The sequence below is a fragment of the Anguilla rostrata genome, chromosome 15 (assembly GCF_018555375.3).
Source record: "Anguilla rostrata isolate EN2019 chromosome 15, ASM1855537v3, whole genome shotgun sequence".
In the NCBI taxonomy this organism is placed as follows: domain Eukaryota; kingdom Metazoa; phylum Chordata; class Actinopteri; order Anguilliformes; family Anguillidae; genus Anguilla; species Anguilla rostrata.
Genome location: NC_057947.1, coordinates 12,037,276 through 12,054,335, shown reverse-complemented (window position 1 = coordinate 12,054,335; position 17,060 = coordinate 12,037,276). Strand labels below are relative to the sequence as shown.

The window sequence follows — 17,060 nt, the reverse complement described above, 5'->3', positions numbered from 1 at the left end:
GTCTTCAAACACATTGTTACTCATTTATTTCACCGGGGTTGTTCAATAAGATGATTTCCATTGATTCCAAATCATTAATTGCATTTTTACATTTATTGCATTATTTTCACATTTTGGACATAAGCCTATAGCCTTATGTATTTTTCTGATTTTCCACTGACATATATTTCTCCAAAAAGTCTTCAAACACATTGTTACTCATTTATTTCACCGTGGTTGTTCAATAAAGGTGATTTCTCATGCGTTGGAATCCATTAATTGCATTTTTTAATTTATTGCATTATTTTCACATTTTGGACATAAGCCTATAGCCTTATGTATTTTTCTGATTTTCCACTGACATATATTTCTTCCAAAAAAGTCTTCAAAACACATTGTTGCTCATTTATTTCACCGGGGTTGTTCAATAAAGATGATTTCCATTGATCCAAATTAATTAATTGCATTTTTAAATTTATTGCATTATTTTCACATTTGGACATAAGCCTATAGCCTTATGTATTTTTCTGATTTTCCACTGACACTATATTTTCTTCCAAAAAGTCTTCAAACACATTGTTGCTCATTTATTTCACTGTGGGTTGTTCAATAAAGATGATTTCCCATGCATTGGAATGAATGAATTGCATTTTTAAAAATTTAGCATTATTTTCACATTTTGGACATAAGCCTATAGCCTTATGTATTTTTTCTGATTTTCCACTGACATATATTTCTTCCAAAAAAGTCTTCAAACACATTGTTACTCATTTATTTCACCGGGGTTGTTCAATAAAGATGATTTCCTATTGATGCCAATCAATTAATTGCATTTTTACATTATTGCATTATTTTCACATTTTGGACATAAGCCTATAGCCTTATGTATTTTTCTGATTTTCCACTGACATATATTTCTTCCAAAAAGTCTTCAAACACATTGTTGCTCATTTATTTCACCGGGTTGTTCAATAAAGATGATTTCCATGCATTGGAATTAATGAATTGCATTTTTAAAATTTAGCATTATTTTCACATTTTGGACATAAGCCTATAGCCTTATGTATTTTTCTGATTTTCCACTGACATATATTTCTTCCAAAAAAGTCTTCAAACACATTGTTGCTCATTTATTTCACCGGGGTTGTTCAATAAAGATGATTTCCTATTGATCAATCAATTAATTGCATTTTTTAAATTTATGCATTATTTTCACATTTTGGACATAAGCCTATAGCCTTATGTATTTTCTGATTTTCCACTGACATATTTTTCCAAAAAGTCTTCAAACACATTGTTGCTCATTTATTTCACGGGGTTGTTCAATAAAGATGATTTCCCATGCATTGGAATTAATGAATTGCATTTTAAAATTTAGCATTATTTTCACATTTTGGACATAAGCCTATAGCCTATGTATTTTGTATTTCTGATTTTCCACTGACATATTTTTTCCAAAAAAGTCTTCAAACACATTGTTGCTCATTTATTTCACTGGGTTGTTCAATAAAGTGATTTCCCAGCATTGGAATTAAAATTGCATTTTAAATTTAGCATTATTTCACATTTTGGACATAGCCTATAGCTTATGTATTTTTCTGATTTTCCACTGACATATATTCTTCCAAAAAAGTCTTCAAACACATTGTTGCTCATTATTTCACCGGGGTTGTTCAATAAGATGATTTCCATTGATCAATCAATAATTGCATTTTTTAATTATGCATTATTTTCACATTTGTTTCTTCCAAAAAAGTCTTCAAACACATTGTTGCTCATTTATTTCCGGGTTGTTCAATAAAGTGATTTCCATCTTGGAATCAATAATTGCATTTTAAATATTGCATTATTTTCACATTTTGGACATAAGCCTATGCCTATGTATTTTTCTGATTTTCCACTGACATATATTTTTCCAAAAAAGTCTTCAAAACATTGTTGCTCATTATTTCACCGGGTTGTTCAATAAAGATGATTTCCATTGATCCAAATCAATAATTGCATTTTTAATTTTTGCATTATTTTCACATTTTGGACATAAGCCTATAGCCTTATGTATTTTTCTGATTTCCACTGACATATTTTTCCAAAAAAGTCTTCAACACATTGTTGCTCATTTATTTCACGGGGTGTTCAATAAAGATGATTTCCATGCATGGAATTAATTGCATTTTTAAATTTGCATTATTTTCACATTTGGACATAAGCCTATGCCTTATGTATTTTTCTGATTTTCCACTGACATATATTTCTTCCAAAAAAGTCTTCAAACACATTGTTCTCATTTATTTCACCGGGGTTGTTCAATAAAGATGATTTCCCATGCATTGGAATAATGAATTGCATTTTTTAATTTAGCATATTTTCACATTTGGACATAAGCCTATAGCCTTATGTATTTTTCTGATTTCCACTGACATATATTTCTTCCAAAAAGTCTTCAAACACATTGTTGCTCATTTATTTCACGGGGTGTTCAATAAAGATGATTTCCATGCATTGAATTAATGAATTGCATTTTTTAATTATGCATTATTTTCAATTTTGGACATAAGCCTATAGCCTTATGTATTTTTTGATTTTCCACTGACATATTTTTCCAAAAAGTCTTCAAACACATTGTGCTCATTTATTTCACGGGTTGTTCAATAAAGATGATTTCCATGATAATAATAATTGCATTTTACATTTTGCATTATTTTCACATTTTGGACATAAGCCTTAGCCTTATGTATTTTTCTGATTTTCCACTGACATATTTTTCCAAAAAAGTCTTCAAACACATTGTTGCTCATTTATTTCACTGGGTTGTTCAATAAAGATGATTCCCATGCATAAATAATGAATTGCATTTTTAATTTAGCATTATTTTCACATTTGGACATAAGCCTATAGCTTATGTATTTTTCTGATTTTCCACTGACATATTTCTTCCAAAAAAGTCTTCAAACACATTGTTGCTCATTTATTCACCGGGTTGTTCAATAAAGATGATTTCCATGCATGAATAATAATTGCATTTTTAATTTGCATTATTTCACATTTTGGACATAAGCCTATAGCCTTATGTATTTTTCTGATTTTCCACTGACATATTTCTTCCAAAAAAGTCTTCAAACACATTGTTGCTCATTTATTTCACTGTGGTTGTTCAATAAAGGATGATTTCCATGCATTGGAAATAATGAATTGCATTTTTAAATTTAGCATTATTTTCACATTTGGGGCATAAGCCTATAGCCTATGTATTTTTCTGATTTCCACTGACATATATTTCTTCCAAAAAGTCTTCAAACACATTGTTGCTCATTTATTTCACTGGGTTGTTCAATAAAGATGATTTCCATGCATCAAATCAATTAATTGCATTTTTTAATTTATTGCATTATTTTCACATTTTGGACATAAGCCTATAGCCTTATGTATTTTTCTGATTTTCCACTGACATATATTTCTTCCAAAAAAGTCTTCAACCATTGTTGCTCATTTATTTCACCCGGGTTGTTCAATAAAGATGATTTCCCCATGCATTGTAAATAATAATTGCATTTTTAAATTTTTGCATTATTTTCACATTTTGGACATAAGCCTATAGCCTTATGTATTTTTCTGATTTTCCAACTGACATATATTTTTCCAAAAAGTCTCAAACACATTGTTGCTCATTTATTTCCATGGGGTTTTCAATAAAGATGATTTCCATATTGTAATCATTAATTGCATTTTTACTTTATTGCATTATTTTCACATTTTGGACATAAGCCTATAGCCTTATGTATTTTTCTGATTTTCCACTGACATGATATTTCTCCAAAAAAGTCTTCAGACCATTGTTGCTCATTTATTTCATGGTTTTTCAATAAGTGATTTCCCATGATTGGAATTAATGAATTGCATTTTAAAATTTAGCATTATTTTCACATTTTGGACATAAGCCTATAGCCTATGTATTTTTCTTATTTTCCACTGACTACTGATTTTAAAATCACGAGAAAATGTTTTGTTCAAACCCACATTGTGCTGGACCATAATTCACTTCTTTGTTCAAAACAGGGATTCAGCCATGCATTGTGCATTATTACCTCATGCAATTTTACACAAATTTTTCCAATTAGGTATTTCAATTGATTATTGAAAAAAATACAGATGACAAATGCTTTCAAGTTCAATAGCTCGTAGATAATAGAGCCTAGGACCATCAAACCATTTGTAAATTGTTCACAAACAATGGCCACAAGATGCAGAGCCTATGCTTTGTGCATTATTACCTCATGCAATTTTACACAAATATTTCCAATTATGAATGTAAACTGATATTTGAAAAAAAAACAGCTGACAAATGCTTTCAAGTTCAATAGCTCCTAGATAATAGGGCCTAGGACCATCAAACCAATTGTAAATTGTTCACAAACATGGCCACAAGATGCAGAGCCTATGCTTTGTGCATTATTACCTCATGCAATTTTACACAAATATTTCCAATTATGATTCTGGGAATAGGTCCAGACTTTGTGGAGCAACTTTGGCTTTATCGTGGCTATCCTATCAGAGAGCACATCATCAGCATAATATTTTAGTATTATTTGAAATGAAACTAATTCAAATGAAGGCATCGGGACACAGCATGTTGGACAAATGTTGTTTTATTATTCTTTATTTAAGCTCTTATTGATTGACAGGAACATGTCTGACATCCAGTTTTACTGTTCAACATGACTGAGAGCAATAGTGTCTGTTCTTACAGGAACCACTGTCCACATCATTAAAAAAACACATGTACAATAATGTCAAAAATACAAGTTACACAGTACATAAAAAACAATACGTGCAAATGCTGGAATGGTCACTTGTAATTTTTCCTCTTTCATAATCCCTTCGAATAATATATATAGGGCAAAAAAGGCAATAGAAATATCCCCTTTGCTACACGGTGCAAAATAATCATTGTAAACAAATTATTTACAATATTAAGGAAATTAAACCATATGGCTGAAATCTGACACATTTTCCATGACATGTTTATCTTGTTTAAAAAAAAAAAATTAAAACTGTTTAGCTCTCTCCCATAAATCAGAGGAAATTCACTGTTTGTGTAGAAAGTTGTGCTGCATGCCTTTACTCAGCCGTTCCCTCTCCCCCCGCTCATCTCCCCAGGGCGAAGCCTGCTAAATCTGAATTTGGAAGCATCTCAGTGTCAGAGTTAATGATCGAAACGCCGCTGTGGTGTTGTTTCCTCCTTGCCTCCAGCAGGCCTTGCCCTCATGCTCCTCAAGCTCATGCTGAAGCCCCAAACACAAAGCGCCGAAACCCAGCCGAAAAGAAGCCTATGAGGGTGTTTATATCTTGGTCTGTTTCATGTCTTCGTCGTGCTCCTTCTTTTCCGGAGATATGCTGTCCATCTCATGTTTCTCTTTCTCCTTCTCTTTCTCTGTCTCAGAGTCGTCCTTCTGGAACTGGGCCTCGATCTCAGTGGGGTCCACATAGGTGTAGAAGTAAGCCATCACGGCGAAAATCACGCACACTGCTATCAGGAGGGCAGCGAAGAGGATGTACTCTGCCCACTGTAGGAAACACACTCACAAGTAAACAACTGGTCACATCCCCAGAAACTCTTCATTAATTGTTCATTATTTATAATAAGATCAATTTAAATTCTAGGGGCAATGAAAACAAAAAACTACAGTTACTTCAGCGATTAAGGTGAAGTAAAAACACACACAAGCATTTATGAATACTCCACCCACTCATGCGCACACACACATTCACGCACATATGCACGTACATGTGCACATGTGCACACACACACTCACACACACCTGTTCTGGTATCTGCGCTGCTTCTGCCACAATCAGCACAACGATGTTGCCCACAGCGACAGTGAAGAGCCATCCAGCCTGGAGCACTGCCTTCATGTTGCTTGGCGCCTAGTAACCAAGAATGTGCAGCTCAGAGGCAAATTACAGAGTGACCAGAATTAACTGGTAGTTTAATAAGCAATATTTTAAAAATCTATTAATGAGAATTAGGAAATAAAACATTAAAACAGAACCTCTAAAATATATGATTTTTTTCTCATCCAATAATTACATTTCGGATGCTTTTTTGCTTACCCATCACCAAAGCTACCCTTTCTGTAGAGCTAGGACATAATCTGCCTGTTGGACATGCTCCCCCTACCTGTGAGTAAGAGAACTCCAGACCAGTGACAGAGAAGACCACCTCTCCAGCGGTTATGAGGAAGTACTGAGGGATCTGCCAGGCCATGTGGATAGTGTTGGGCTTGATGTCCAGGCTCTCTTTAATGGTGTCGCCACACTTGATTGGGAGACAATAAACAATCCATTCACGTACCGGTAAAGGTTGTTGGAAGGATTGAATTTTACGGGAAACCAACTCACATTTTCTGTCCACTGGATGTCACTGGGAATGACTAGCGTGTAGGAGCTGCCGAATTTGTAAGTCTTCGAGAACTGGCACGTCTGTCCCCCCTCACTGGTAAGAGTGAAGGTCGACCTGGCCAAATGAAATTGGTAAAACATCTAAACAAAAGCATAGGTGTCCAAAAAATGGGACATTGTTTTTGCGCGTCTAATAATTACAAAATATCAGAATAAATTTGATGCAAATTGAAGGAGAGATAAGCAAAAACTGAATATCAGTTAGGAAATGCCAAACTCCAGGAATGGAGACCACTTAAAATTCTGATTCCGATAAGCTAACACACAGGGAAGGTTGGCACCCACACAGATGTGTATCACTCATGCACTTCCTTTTCATGCACTCACAGGGAACACACTTACTTTCCCTCGTGTAACAGAGAGTAGTTTGAAACTGAAGAGGGTGCTATCACTCCAAAGTCCACTGCTGCGGTAGTCACGTTCACCATAGTGTCCAATCCATTAACAAATCTGTACATACACAAAAAAAGAAATAATGAGAAATAATCACAAGAAAGAATAGTGTACACTCACATCTTTTGACATCACTAATATTGCATGCCACAATGAATGTGTTGTTAAATTAGTTTTTCAACTTCCCACAGTATTAATTGAACTGTCAATCAAGGTGGTTGAGGACCAGACATCAAAATCTTTTCCAAGATCGTGTGTTTCCTTGCCAGTTTTATTTGCTCAATCTCTCTCACAGTCAAATTTAGGCCCAAACAGAAAAGTACTATTTCTGAGGACAGCCATGGGACTAACGGATGTTAAAGAGTGTCACCTGTTCCTTCTACTGACAGATAAAAAGCACCTGCGTACCTGATGCCATTGTCTCCCTGCTCCGGCTTGGCCATTAAATCATTCATCTGGAAGGGGATAATGGAAGAGTGACATTTCATTTAGAGTCATTTAGCCTTTCCCTCCTCAGGTCCTCAACCGCTAAGCTTTCATTAAAAAGCAGACGAATGTGGCGTGTGGCTCCAGGACCCGATGTAGGTTTACAAAGCTATGGGGGGACAGGGGGGATGGATGGCTTTATCTTGTGCTTCCAATGACTCCCTGCTTTGTCAACAATGTGTGCTGCTGCTGTATGGCAAATGGAGTCCACTGGTTCCAAGCATTCCAAGATTGACAGAAAAGGGTAGCCCCGCCCATTCTCAAGTTCATTAAAAACCGAGTTGTCCCATCTGTGGTTCACAGTGCAGTGGGATTTGTCCTCTATAGATTTATCTCAAACTCGTTTGGACTTGCCCAAGACAAAATGACAGCGGCTGCAGTGTGTCTGCAATGTGTGTACATATTGGGGTCCAAGGGGAAGGTCTGTGTCTGTAACATTTCCACAGCTTTATTATTTAATTAGTAAATATCGTCATAGTTACCGCCTCCATTGTTTTAGTTGCTGGATTGATTAACAGCGTCTGCCGTTTTCCTTTCTCCAACGTGATTGTTTTGTTGAAGCCTACTCCGGCAGAGACCTGAATTTCACTCTCTGAAAACGACAAATACTCTGGATTGGCCTGCAAATGGAATGGGAGACATTGGACAGGATGAGTTTACATTAACATTCTATTATATAGGGATGTTTCAGTGTAGATCCCTAGCAGGAAGTCAGAGAATGGCTAGTCGACACATCTCGTTTCATCTCCATAGTTTCTGGCTCAAGAAAAGGCATTAAAAATGCCGGCTGTGGCTCACTGAAGCTCAAAACGTGGACAGGACCTCGGCCTTCACCATGTGGTGATGAGTGGGAAGGAGCAGACCTGGGTGTGAGCGACTGAGTGACTGGGCGTGGCATTGCGTAAAAGAGGTCACAGGCTTCTGTGGTCTGAAACTTTAACTAGATGTGCCTCAGTACAAATCTATATAACGAATAAACAGGATAAAATCTATAAACATAAGCGTATGTAAGAAAATAGTGACACAATGTACAACATACTTGTCATAACCAAGGGCTACTTACATCCATAATGCAGGTTATTTGAGAAAGGGTATGGTTTGCATATTCTCATTTTATTTGTTGTGTTTTGACCTTCCTGTTGTGAATTTACCTGAAACGGTGGAACTGTCAGTGGGGCATTGGTGGCACCAGTTATCTCCAGCTGGCTGCTACCCAGGTTCAGGAATTTGAGCTGGCTCTCACTGGACGATGGGAAGATGGGTAGGGTTTTCTGCAAGATTAGCACAATTAGAAAAGCTCAATGAAAGCAATGCTATTAAAAGTGGGATCAGAGTAATGCCTGTGTGTGTGTATGTGTGTGTGTGTATGAATGTGTGAGTGTGTGCATGCATGTATTAGCGTATTTAGGTGTGTGTGTGTGTATGTGCGTGGGTGTGTGAGTGAGTTAGAGAGAGAGAGAGAAAGAGAGAGAGAGAGAGAGTCTTTACTCACGTCGATCTCAATCTGTACCAGGGCTGCAACCACAAACGCCAGGCCTGCCAGCAGCATTCCAACTGTCATTCTCCTCAGTGGCCTGCAGGGTGAGCACGCGCACACACACATACACACACACGCACGCACGCACGCACACGCACACACACACACACACACACACACACACACACACACACCTCGTGAAGTGACAGTGCAACACATTAACACACCATCAGTGTCAGTTTGCCTTCACTAGCCATGCAGACAGAAAAGCCTTTTGAACATGCAGACCTCCTGTGCTGGCAGGGACTCACGTGAAATTGAGGCCACACTTCTTTATCAACGGGTACACCGCGCTGTCCATGATGGGCACCAGCACCAGGATCAGGATAGGGTTGACCGTCTGTCAAAGAACAGGCTTTAGGATTGGACACTGTGACCAGGGACATAGGCTGATCAATAATACCATTTTGACTGGGGAGATTAAAGTGAGAGAGAGTCAGACAGAAAGAGAGAGAGAGATATGGAGAGAGAGAGATGGAAAGAGTCAAAATGAGAGAAAGAGATTTATCAAACTCACTTGCATCTGGTCTGGTTGAATAATGAGCACTCCCTGTTAAACATAAAGAAAACAGGACACCATAATTAGTTTAAGGGGAAGGCAAGGGGATTATATAAGTTACAATAAAACACAGTATCCTGCAAAAATGCAGTCTGTAACACCTACAAAGTTTCCATCCATGGTGGTGGCCTGCAGTGTCCATCGAGAGCCCTGCAGTGGAAGCCAGAGAGTTCAGGGATAGTATTCTCGGAACACACTACTACATTTCCCACATGGACTAGACTAGTGATAATTGCTACACATGCTAGCTTATGTAACATTCCTGTTTAGGTCTTAGCGTGCTCATGCATCAAAGATTTTCTTCAACAGTTGGATAACCGCTGAAGAAGTGTCCGTGGTACCTGCTGGTCAAAGAGTGCCCAGAACATAGGCAGGGGGATGTAGAGGAACAGGACCCTCAGCACCATCTTCACCTGAGCGATGAGCAGTTTCTGTAGGGGCACAGAAGCGGTGAGGCATTATCCAGATCCACATCACCCTGAGGAGGTATGGTGACCAGTGGACAGCGTGGACTGTGGAGTGTGCGGTGCGCATCAGGGTCGGGATCAACTTCATTTCAACTTAAAATTAAATGGAAATTCAATTCACAAATAAAAAAAATTGTCCATAATTGCCCATTAAGTTTTTAAAAGAAATTAGAGACTTAACTTTAATTTCCTGAATTGAACTGAACTGGTGTACTGTGTACATTGTGCAGGGTGTACAGGGTTTGGTTCGAGGGACCAAACTGGTGTACTATGTGCATCGTGCAGGGTGTACAGGGTTTGGTTTGAGGGCAGGCGTACTTCGTATTTCTCCTCAGCCCAGTCCATCCAGTGCTCCCTCTTGGGGTACTCATCGCTCCTGTGTCTGAAACGGTTCTTCACTGCAAACTGCGAAAGGGGAAAGCCTCACATGAACACGCCTCAACTTCTGTTGAGTGACAGGTAAGGAAAATGCCTTCGGTGTACTGTACACTGAAGCCGATGTTAAAATGCGGGAAGTATGTACGTATTTTAACATTTAGGTAAAATATGTAATTTTGTCTTCAAGTAATCATTTTGGAACAGCATATTTTAGTTTTAGTCTTGTTGTTTAATACATTTTGGATAAACATTTGGTTAAAATCCTTACATTTACTTTAAACGTGAGGTAAAATTAAAATTTGAATCCTTTTTATCTTGCTTTTTGGCAGCTTACAGTTAATGACGTGTATCCCTGACTTACAGTGTAAATGGGAAGGTTGGAGGCAGAATGAGGTCAGAGAGGGTGTGTTTAGCCTGAACTCACCCCAATGCATTTGCTCACTTCCAGCATAATGTTGCCCTTGGGGGCGGCCTTGATGTACATTTTGCTCCCGACAATGAATACCACTGCAGAGACACAGGACCACACCAGTAACAGCCGTCAGCCAGATGAAAAAGAAGTGGGGAGAGCATAAGGACAGATGGTAGATGAAGAGAGTAATAGATGAAGAGAGCGAGAGAAAGAGAGAGAGTGATTGTGGGTGGTATGCATGAAAGGCTGAACTGAAGATCTTACCCAGGGCGACCACCATGAGGGCGGCGGGCACACCGAAAGCCAGCGGGTAGCACTTCTGGTGTGTGTGGATGCCACACTCCTGGGCTGAGAACACAGAGCACACAGGAGACCATTACACAGAGAACCTACAATAATGGCCATTACAATCTGAAAACCCACTGACATACAGTATGACTGAAATATGGGACAAATCGAGATCATATCAGAATAAATTGAGACGTGTGAAATATGACTGAAATACAGGGCTGTCCAGGGAAAAACAGGACATGGGGTCCCCCTACAGAACAGCAACTCAACAGGAGGAGCCACCCTGCAGGCTCCAGTGCACCTCTGTTTTTAACCAAAAGGGCTGCAATGAGAGCACAATCCATTTCTATTCAAAATGTCTAACAAAGTTCCATCAACACATCTCTCTGGTTCCAGGCCAGGTTTCAGAACCAGACTTGTGTCCATTTGTTTCCATTTCATGTGTGTTTCACCAGTACCTCTGAGGATTGGGGTGATGACGGTGGACAGGAGACTTCCAGCATTGATGGACAGGTAGAAGATGGAGAAGAAGGTGCTCCTCTGTTTCTCCTTTAAGAAAGACGGTGAACAGACGGTAAGGGCGCTAAACATGTTCTCTGAGACAGGAGCTGTGATGAACAGCCAGTGACAGGAGCAGACAAATGAACAAGAGGTGGGAGGCGGTAAATGTAGATGGTAAATCATGAAGAAAAATACGGTAAACACACAAAAGACAGTTACACAGACTATGGAAAATGGTACCTTCTCTATAGATGGTGAAGATGGTGAAAACTTATGGAACAAGATGGTAAAGATGGTGAAAAAAATCAAATATAAGACAGACAAAGATGGTGAACAGTTGGTGGAGATGGCAAACAGACAGTCAAGACAGTAAGCAGACAAGCAGTCAGTGAACGATTGAGCGACCTTCCAGTATATGCACAAAAAACTGCCTTCTTTTAACAAACTGAGGTGATCGAAACTATATTCTGAATGCAGCCCTGTCTAAATAATGAGTTAATGCAGAAATGTCTTCAGTCTTTCAAGAGTTGAGTGAAGGCTTTGTCTTATCAGTGTTATGTTGTAAAAGTTCCCAGAGTTCAGCCTTGAGATGAGATAAAAGAGATAATGCCTGAAGGCTATGGATAATGCACCTGGAATGTGTTCCTCAGGTACTGCTGACAGTGTTTCTTTCAGGAGAGGTGGGGGTGGTGGTGAACAGTGGGGGGGGGGGGGTAATCACATGTAAGATGCAGGTGTGCTCTCACCTGCTCATCAGAAAACTGGTCCCCTCCAAAAGCCGCCACGCAGGGCTTGATCCCGCCTGTCCCCAGAGCAATGAGGATGAGGCCAGTCATTGAGAGGGCCCTGAGACAAAGCACAAATGTTACCATCCGCCGTGCCCCAAACCTGTAGCATTACCCCATACCTACTGCATTACCCCATACCTACTGCCCCAAACCTGTAGCATTACCCCATACCTACTGCATTACCCCATACCTACTGCCCCAAACCTGTAGCATTACCCCATACCTACTGCATTACCCCATACCTACTGCCCCAAACCTGTAGCATTACCCCATACCTACTGCATTACCCCATACCTACTGCCCCAAACCTGTAGCATTACACCATACCTACTGCATTACCCCATACCTACTGCCCCAAACCTGTAGCATTACCCCATACCTACTGCCCCAAACCTGTAGCATTACCCCATACCTACTGCATTACCCCATACCTACTGCCCCAAACCTGTAGCATTACCCCATACCTACTGCATTACCCCATACCTACTGCCCCAAACCTGTAGCATTACCCCATACCTACTGCATTACCCCATACCTACTGCCCCAAACCTGTAGTATTACCCCATACCTACTGCATTACCCCATACCTACTGCCCCAAACCTGTAGCATTACCCCATACCTACTGCATTACCCCATACCTGTAGCATTGCCGTGTACCTACAGCATTACCCCAAACCTGCAGCATTGCCCTGCACCTGCAGCATTGCCCTGTACCTGCAGCATGCCCACACCTGCAGCATTGCCCTGCACCTGCAGCATCGCCCTGTACCTGCAGCATTGCCCTGCACCTGCAGCATCGCCCTGTACCTGCAGCATTGCCCTGTACATGCAGCATGCCCACACCTGCAGCATTGCCCTGTACCTGCAGCATCACCTACAGCATTGCCCTGCACCTGCAGAATTGCCCTGTACCTGCAGCATTGCCCTACACCTGCAGCATGCCCACACCTGCATGCACTCACACCTAAGATTTGTTAGGAAAACTATTTTCCCTTTTGATAGGTTACAAATGTCAACATTGCACTTATGAGAAAATGCATTTCTACCCACAGATATTGGCAAGAGACCTTGCTGTCTCTTTCTCTATTTCCCTAAAGGCTTTAGTGACTGTCCAGACTCAGACTCAGTCCAAGAAGCAAACTGATGCCCAGTGCAGATCAAATTTACTACAATAGAAAGTTTTAATTCAAAATAAAATATATAGTAGAATGCTTCTTAGGGCGTTATATTTAGAATAAAGACTACAGAGTCCACATAGGTATACAGTGAACATATTAAATGACTATTCCCATGACAATGAGATGTGAGCCATTTAAAAGGATAAATCTCATCTATCTCTGGACACGCTGAATATTGTAAAGAAGAGCAGCCATCACTGGGTGCTCTAAGATTCAATATTTTACACTGGGCAAAATTTACTCTACCAACATTCTATAACTGTCACTTTGGGTGGTGACTTTCTGATCTGAACTGACTCTAATGGAAGGCGCATGCTCAGGGGAACTCACACATGGAAGGTCAGGTTGTTTGGAGTTCCATCTTTATCCTCGTCCGTGATGTCATGGATGGCGCTGATGGCCAGCACGGCCTGGCCGATGGTGTACACGATGGACAGGTAGACGATGGTCCTGCGGGGACAGGAGACTCAGCGCTCTGCCTGAGGGGAACACTGAGGGAGTCACAGGCGCCTCTAACGTTTTTTGGCGTGCGCTTGGCGGGTCACTCACTTGAACTTCCCCAGCCAGGAGTCGGCCACGATGGCCCCCATGATGGGCGTCAGGTAGCACAGGGCCACGAAGGTGTGGTAGATGGAGGTGGCCGTGTCGTCGTCCCAGCGGAGGAAGTACCTGAAGTACAGCACCAGCACGGCTGCAGGGAGAGGCGCATGGGTCAGCTTCCAAACACGCGCTCGCTTCCGCACGTCATTACCATTATTACCATTGCGGTTATGAGGATGATTTCGGCTATTCTTATGCTCCTTCTTCGTTTCCTCGTTGTTATTCTTATATTTACTTTTGTTCTTGTTCCTTTTGTTATTCTTGTCCCACTGCAAGGGTTTGGCAGCAAGGAAACAATTGTGCAATGTTCAGAACATGCGTTTGATGTTTCACCCCACTGTACCCGAGGGACTGGCACACCCAAATATGCCCCCGTTACTCCCCTACCTCGCGACCGTTATTGTTCCATGGTGTGATGCACGCAGGCAGACTGTGTGCATCCGTACCTCGCATGCCATAGTAGGAGAACCTCTCGCAGAACTCGTTCACCACAATGAAGAATATGCTGATGGGGTATCCGCAGACCGCCTGAGATAGGGGAGAAAGGACTGTGAGACACTGGTGAGAGATGGTGACAGGACTGTGAGACACTACAGAGACATGGTGAGAGGAATGTGAGAAAAAGACCAACATAGGGAAGAGGACTGTGTGAGGGAGATTGAGACACAGGGAAGAGTTAGGACTGTGACTAAGGAATTAGACCGACCCTAAATATTATTTTGAGGCACTCAGAAGGAAGTATTTTCTGAAAAACCAACAACCAAGATAAAAACAACAAAGATAAAAATGATAAGAAATTTTAACTCTCCCACTATCAGTTTGCTTTCTGATAATCTCTTCAGCAGTACAACCAAAACAATCCAGGAAAAATTATATTAAATGAGAAATATAGTCACCCGCAATAAAATCAATTCAAGACTTCCTCATGACACTAAGAAATGGGAAACCAATAAAGTATAACAGAGCAATCTTAGTCAATAAAGGATATCAGAGTAGACAATCAAGGATGCTTTTCTGAATAAAGACTTCATCAATAAAAAATATCATAAATGTCTTCAAAATAAACCATATCTGAGCAGGGCAGATCACAGCAGAATGACATCATAAGGAACATTGATCCTGCTGTCCTGAATGATACATGTCTAAAGACAGATCTACAGCAAATGCTTTGAAAAATCAGGATTAAATTGTACAAACTGGTTTTATATTTTTCTACTTATCTGTAATTCCTGCTGTGAAATGTGGAAATGTGCGATGGATGGTCATGATCTCTTACCTTTGACTTGGGCTTCTTCTTCTCCCTTTTCTCTAAGTCTGTGAAAAATAAAATCAATCAACGAAAGATCCACGACAGAGATCAAACACCATGCAAACCCCTGCGAGCAGGTCTGAATGTCCCGCAGTAAGAAACATCCCCTACATGCAGCAGTAATTAAGCAAACCAATTAATTACATAGGTTTAATGTTTTTTTTTTAAACTAACAATATTATAATCATTAAAAACTGCACAAACAAGGTACACACCTGTGCACGCAAAGCTGAAAAACACTTACACTCAGACCGGGGACTTGTTTAACCTAAGGTGATATGTAGTGTGTCCTGTGTGCAGCAGGCTAACACTAGGCTTGAGTTAAATGAAATATACACTTAGAGTGGGAAGTGTAAAGTGTCCCAGAGGGGCCAGTGCTGGCTCTGACAGACAGGCATCCCCATGACTGACCTGTCATGATGGCGGTGTTTGGGTAGCAGCTCCTGATGTCCTCTCTCCTAAAAGGTCCTGCAGCAAAAAGAAAGATGGGCTAAGGGCGGCTCGACTTTAACGCCGGAGAGGCTGGCCTGGGTGTTTTTGTAACTTGCGTTCTGATTGGCTCCCGCTTCCTCCTCCCAGAATGCCGCGGGTGGACTGCGCCCGGGCTTTATGGCGCTGCGGCGTGTGCGAGAACACGAGGGGGCAGGACGACGATCAGCCAGGTGAGAGCAGGCACGCAGGCACGCAGGTGAGACCGTCTGAAGGCAGTCCTGGAACTGTGGAGGGGGAGAGGTGTCTCTCACAGACTGGATTGTGAGGAGCACTGATTTTTTTGGTTGTTGTTTCACCTGTCACTTTAACTGGGGTCATTTTGGAGAGGTTGTTAATATTATTTTTTGTTTTGGTGATTGCACACCCCGTGATGCTGACTTGTATTGACACACAGTGTACTCTCATAACTGCTTATAATTGAAAAAAATGCAGGACAAACAAACACAAACTCGCTTCCAGAATTACATCCTGGAAGAAAGGCCCTGTCTGTGTGTGACTGTGGCCTGTGCTTAACCTATATTTGTCCTTAAATTTGACTTTCAAGTTGTTGCAAGCAAGCATGCCAAACTGAGTTTGGCAGTTTAGTTTCAGTCATTGCTGAACTATGAAGAAAATTCTTGCTTTTAATTGTTAGTCAAAGTAACGCTCAAATTGAATAAATCCCAACTTGCACCTGTTCACAAAGTGGCCAATCCTGTCCAAGAGCGAGGTGGTGATAGGCCTGTACTCCACTGTCCTTCAGGGAGGACAATAAAGGCCCAAAGCCAGCACTCAGAGTCATGTTTGCATGAATAAAATTGCATGTCAGCTAGCAAAGGAAATATAATCTTCTATCAAAATAGGCTGTGCAATAGCCTTACCATTCTCCATATTGTGGTATTTTGATTATTGTCTGTGCATAAAATATTCCTGGAAACTGGATTATTTCAGCAAAGTATAATCTGTGGCATTTCAAATGTGTGAAAGCATTCTGTCATATCAAGACTGAAATGATACTGAACCCCCCCCCCCCCTCCACAAAAAATAAAGGCACCACATTCAAGTGGACAAAAATAATAGCAATGATGACTACTCTAAACTTCTATTCATGTCATTTTTGACAAAATGGGAAATTAAGTCATGTAGTTCCACTTCTGTATTCGTAAGAGCAATGCTGATGTTCGCCACTCTTATCGTTCACTCTGGAGCGGAGTGTCTGCTAAATGGCTGTAATGTAACTCAATGTAACGCA

At 40.5% G+C, this 17,060-nt stretch overlaps 1 protein-coding gene across 1 annotated transcript; it reads right to left on the bottom strand.

Annotated features, from left to right (window-relative positions):
* Window positions 1-4,606: 4,606 nt before the first annotated feature.
* Window positions 4,607-15,922, bottom strand: LOC135240908 (solute carrier family 15 member 1-like). The gene is made up of 23 exons (XM_064310949.1): window positions 15,749-15,922; window positions 15,305-15,342; window positions 14,475-14,556; window positions 13,978-14,119; window positions 13,759-13,878; window positions 12,208-12,307; window positions 11,419-11,509; window positions 10,934-11,017; window positions 10,682-10,764; window positions 10,198-10,284; window positions 9,754-9,843; window positions 9,518-9,562; window positions 9,371-9,403; window positions 9,105-9,193; window positions 8,809-8,890; window positions 8,468-8,587; window positions 7,799-7,936; window positions 7,239-7,285; window positions 6,780-6,887; window positions 6,378-6,492; window positions 6,157-6,294; window positions 5,796-5,903; window positions 4,607-5,540 (listed from the first exon to the last, which is right to left on the bottom strand). Exons 1-23 carry the CDS (start codon window positions 15,753-15,755, stop codon window positions 5,316-5,318), a joined length of 2,172 nt encoding a protein of 723 aa, XP_064167019.1. The 5' UTR covers window positions 15,756-15,922; the 3' UTR covers window positions 4,607-5,315.
* Window positions 15,923-17,060: the final 1,138 nt, after the last annotated feature.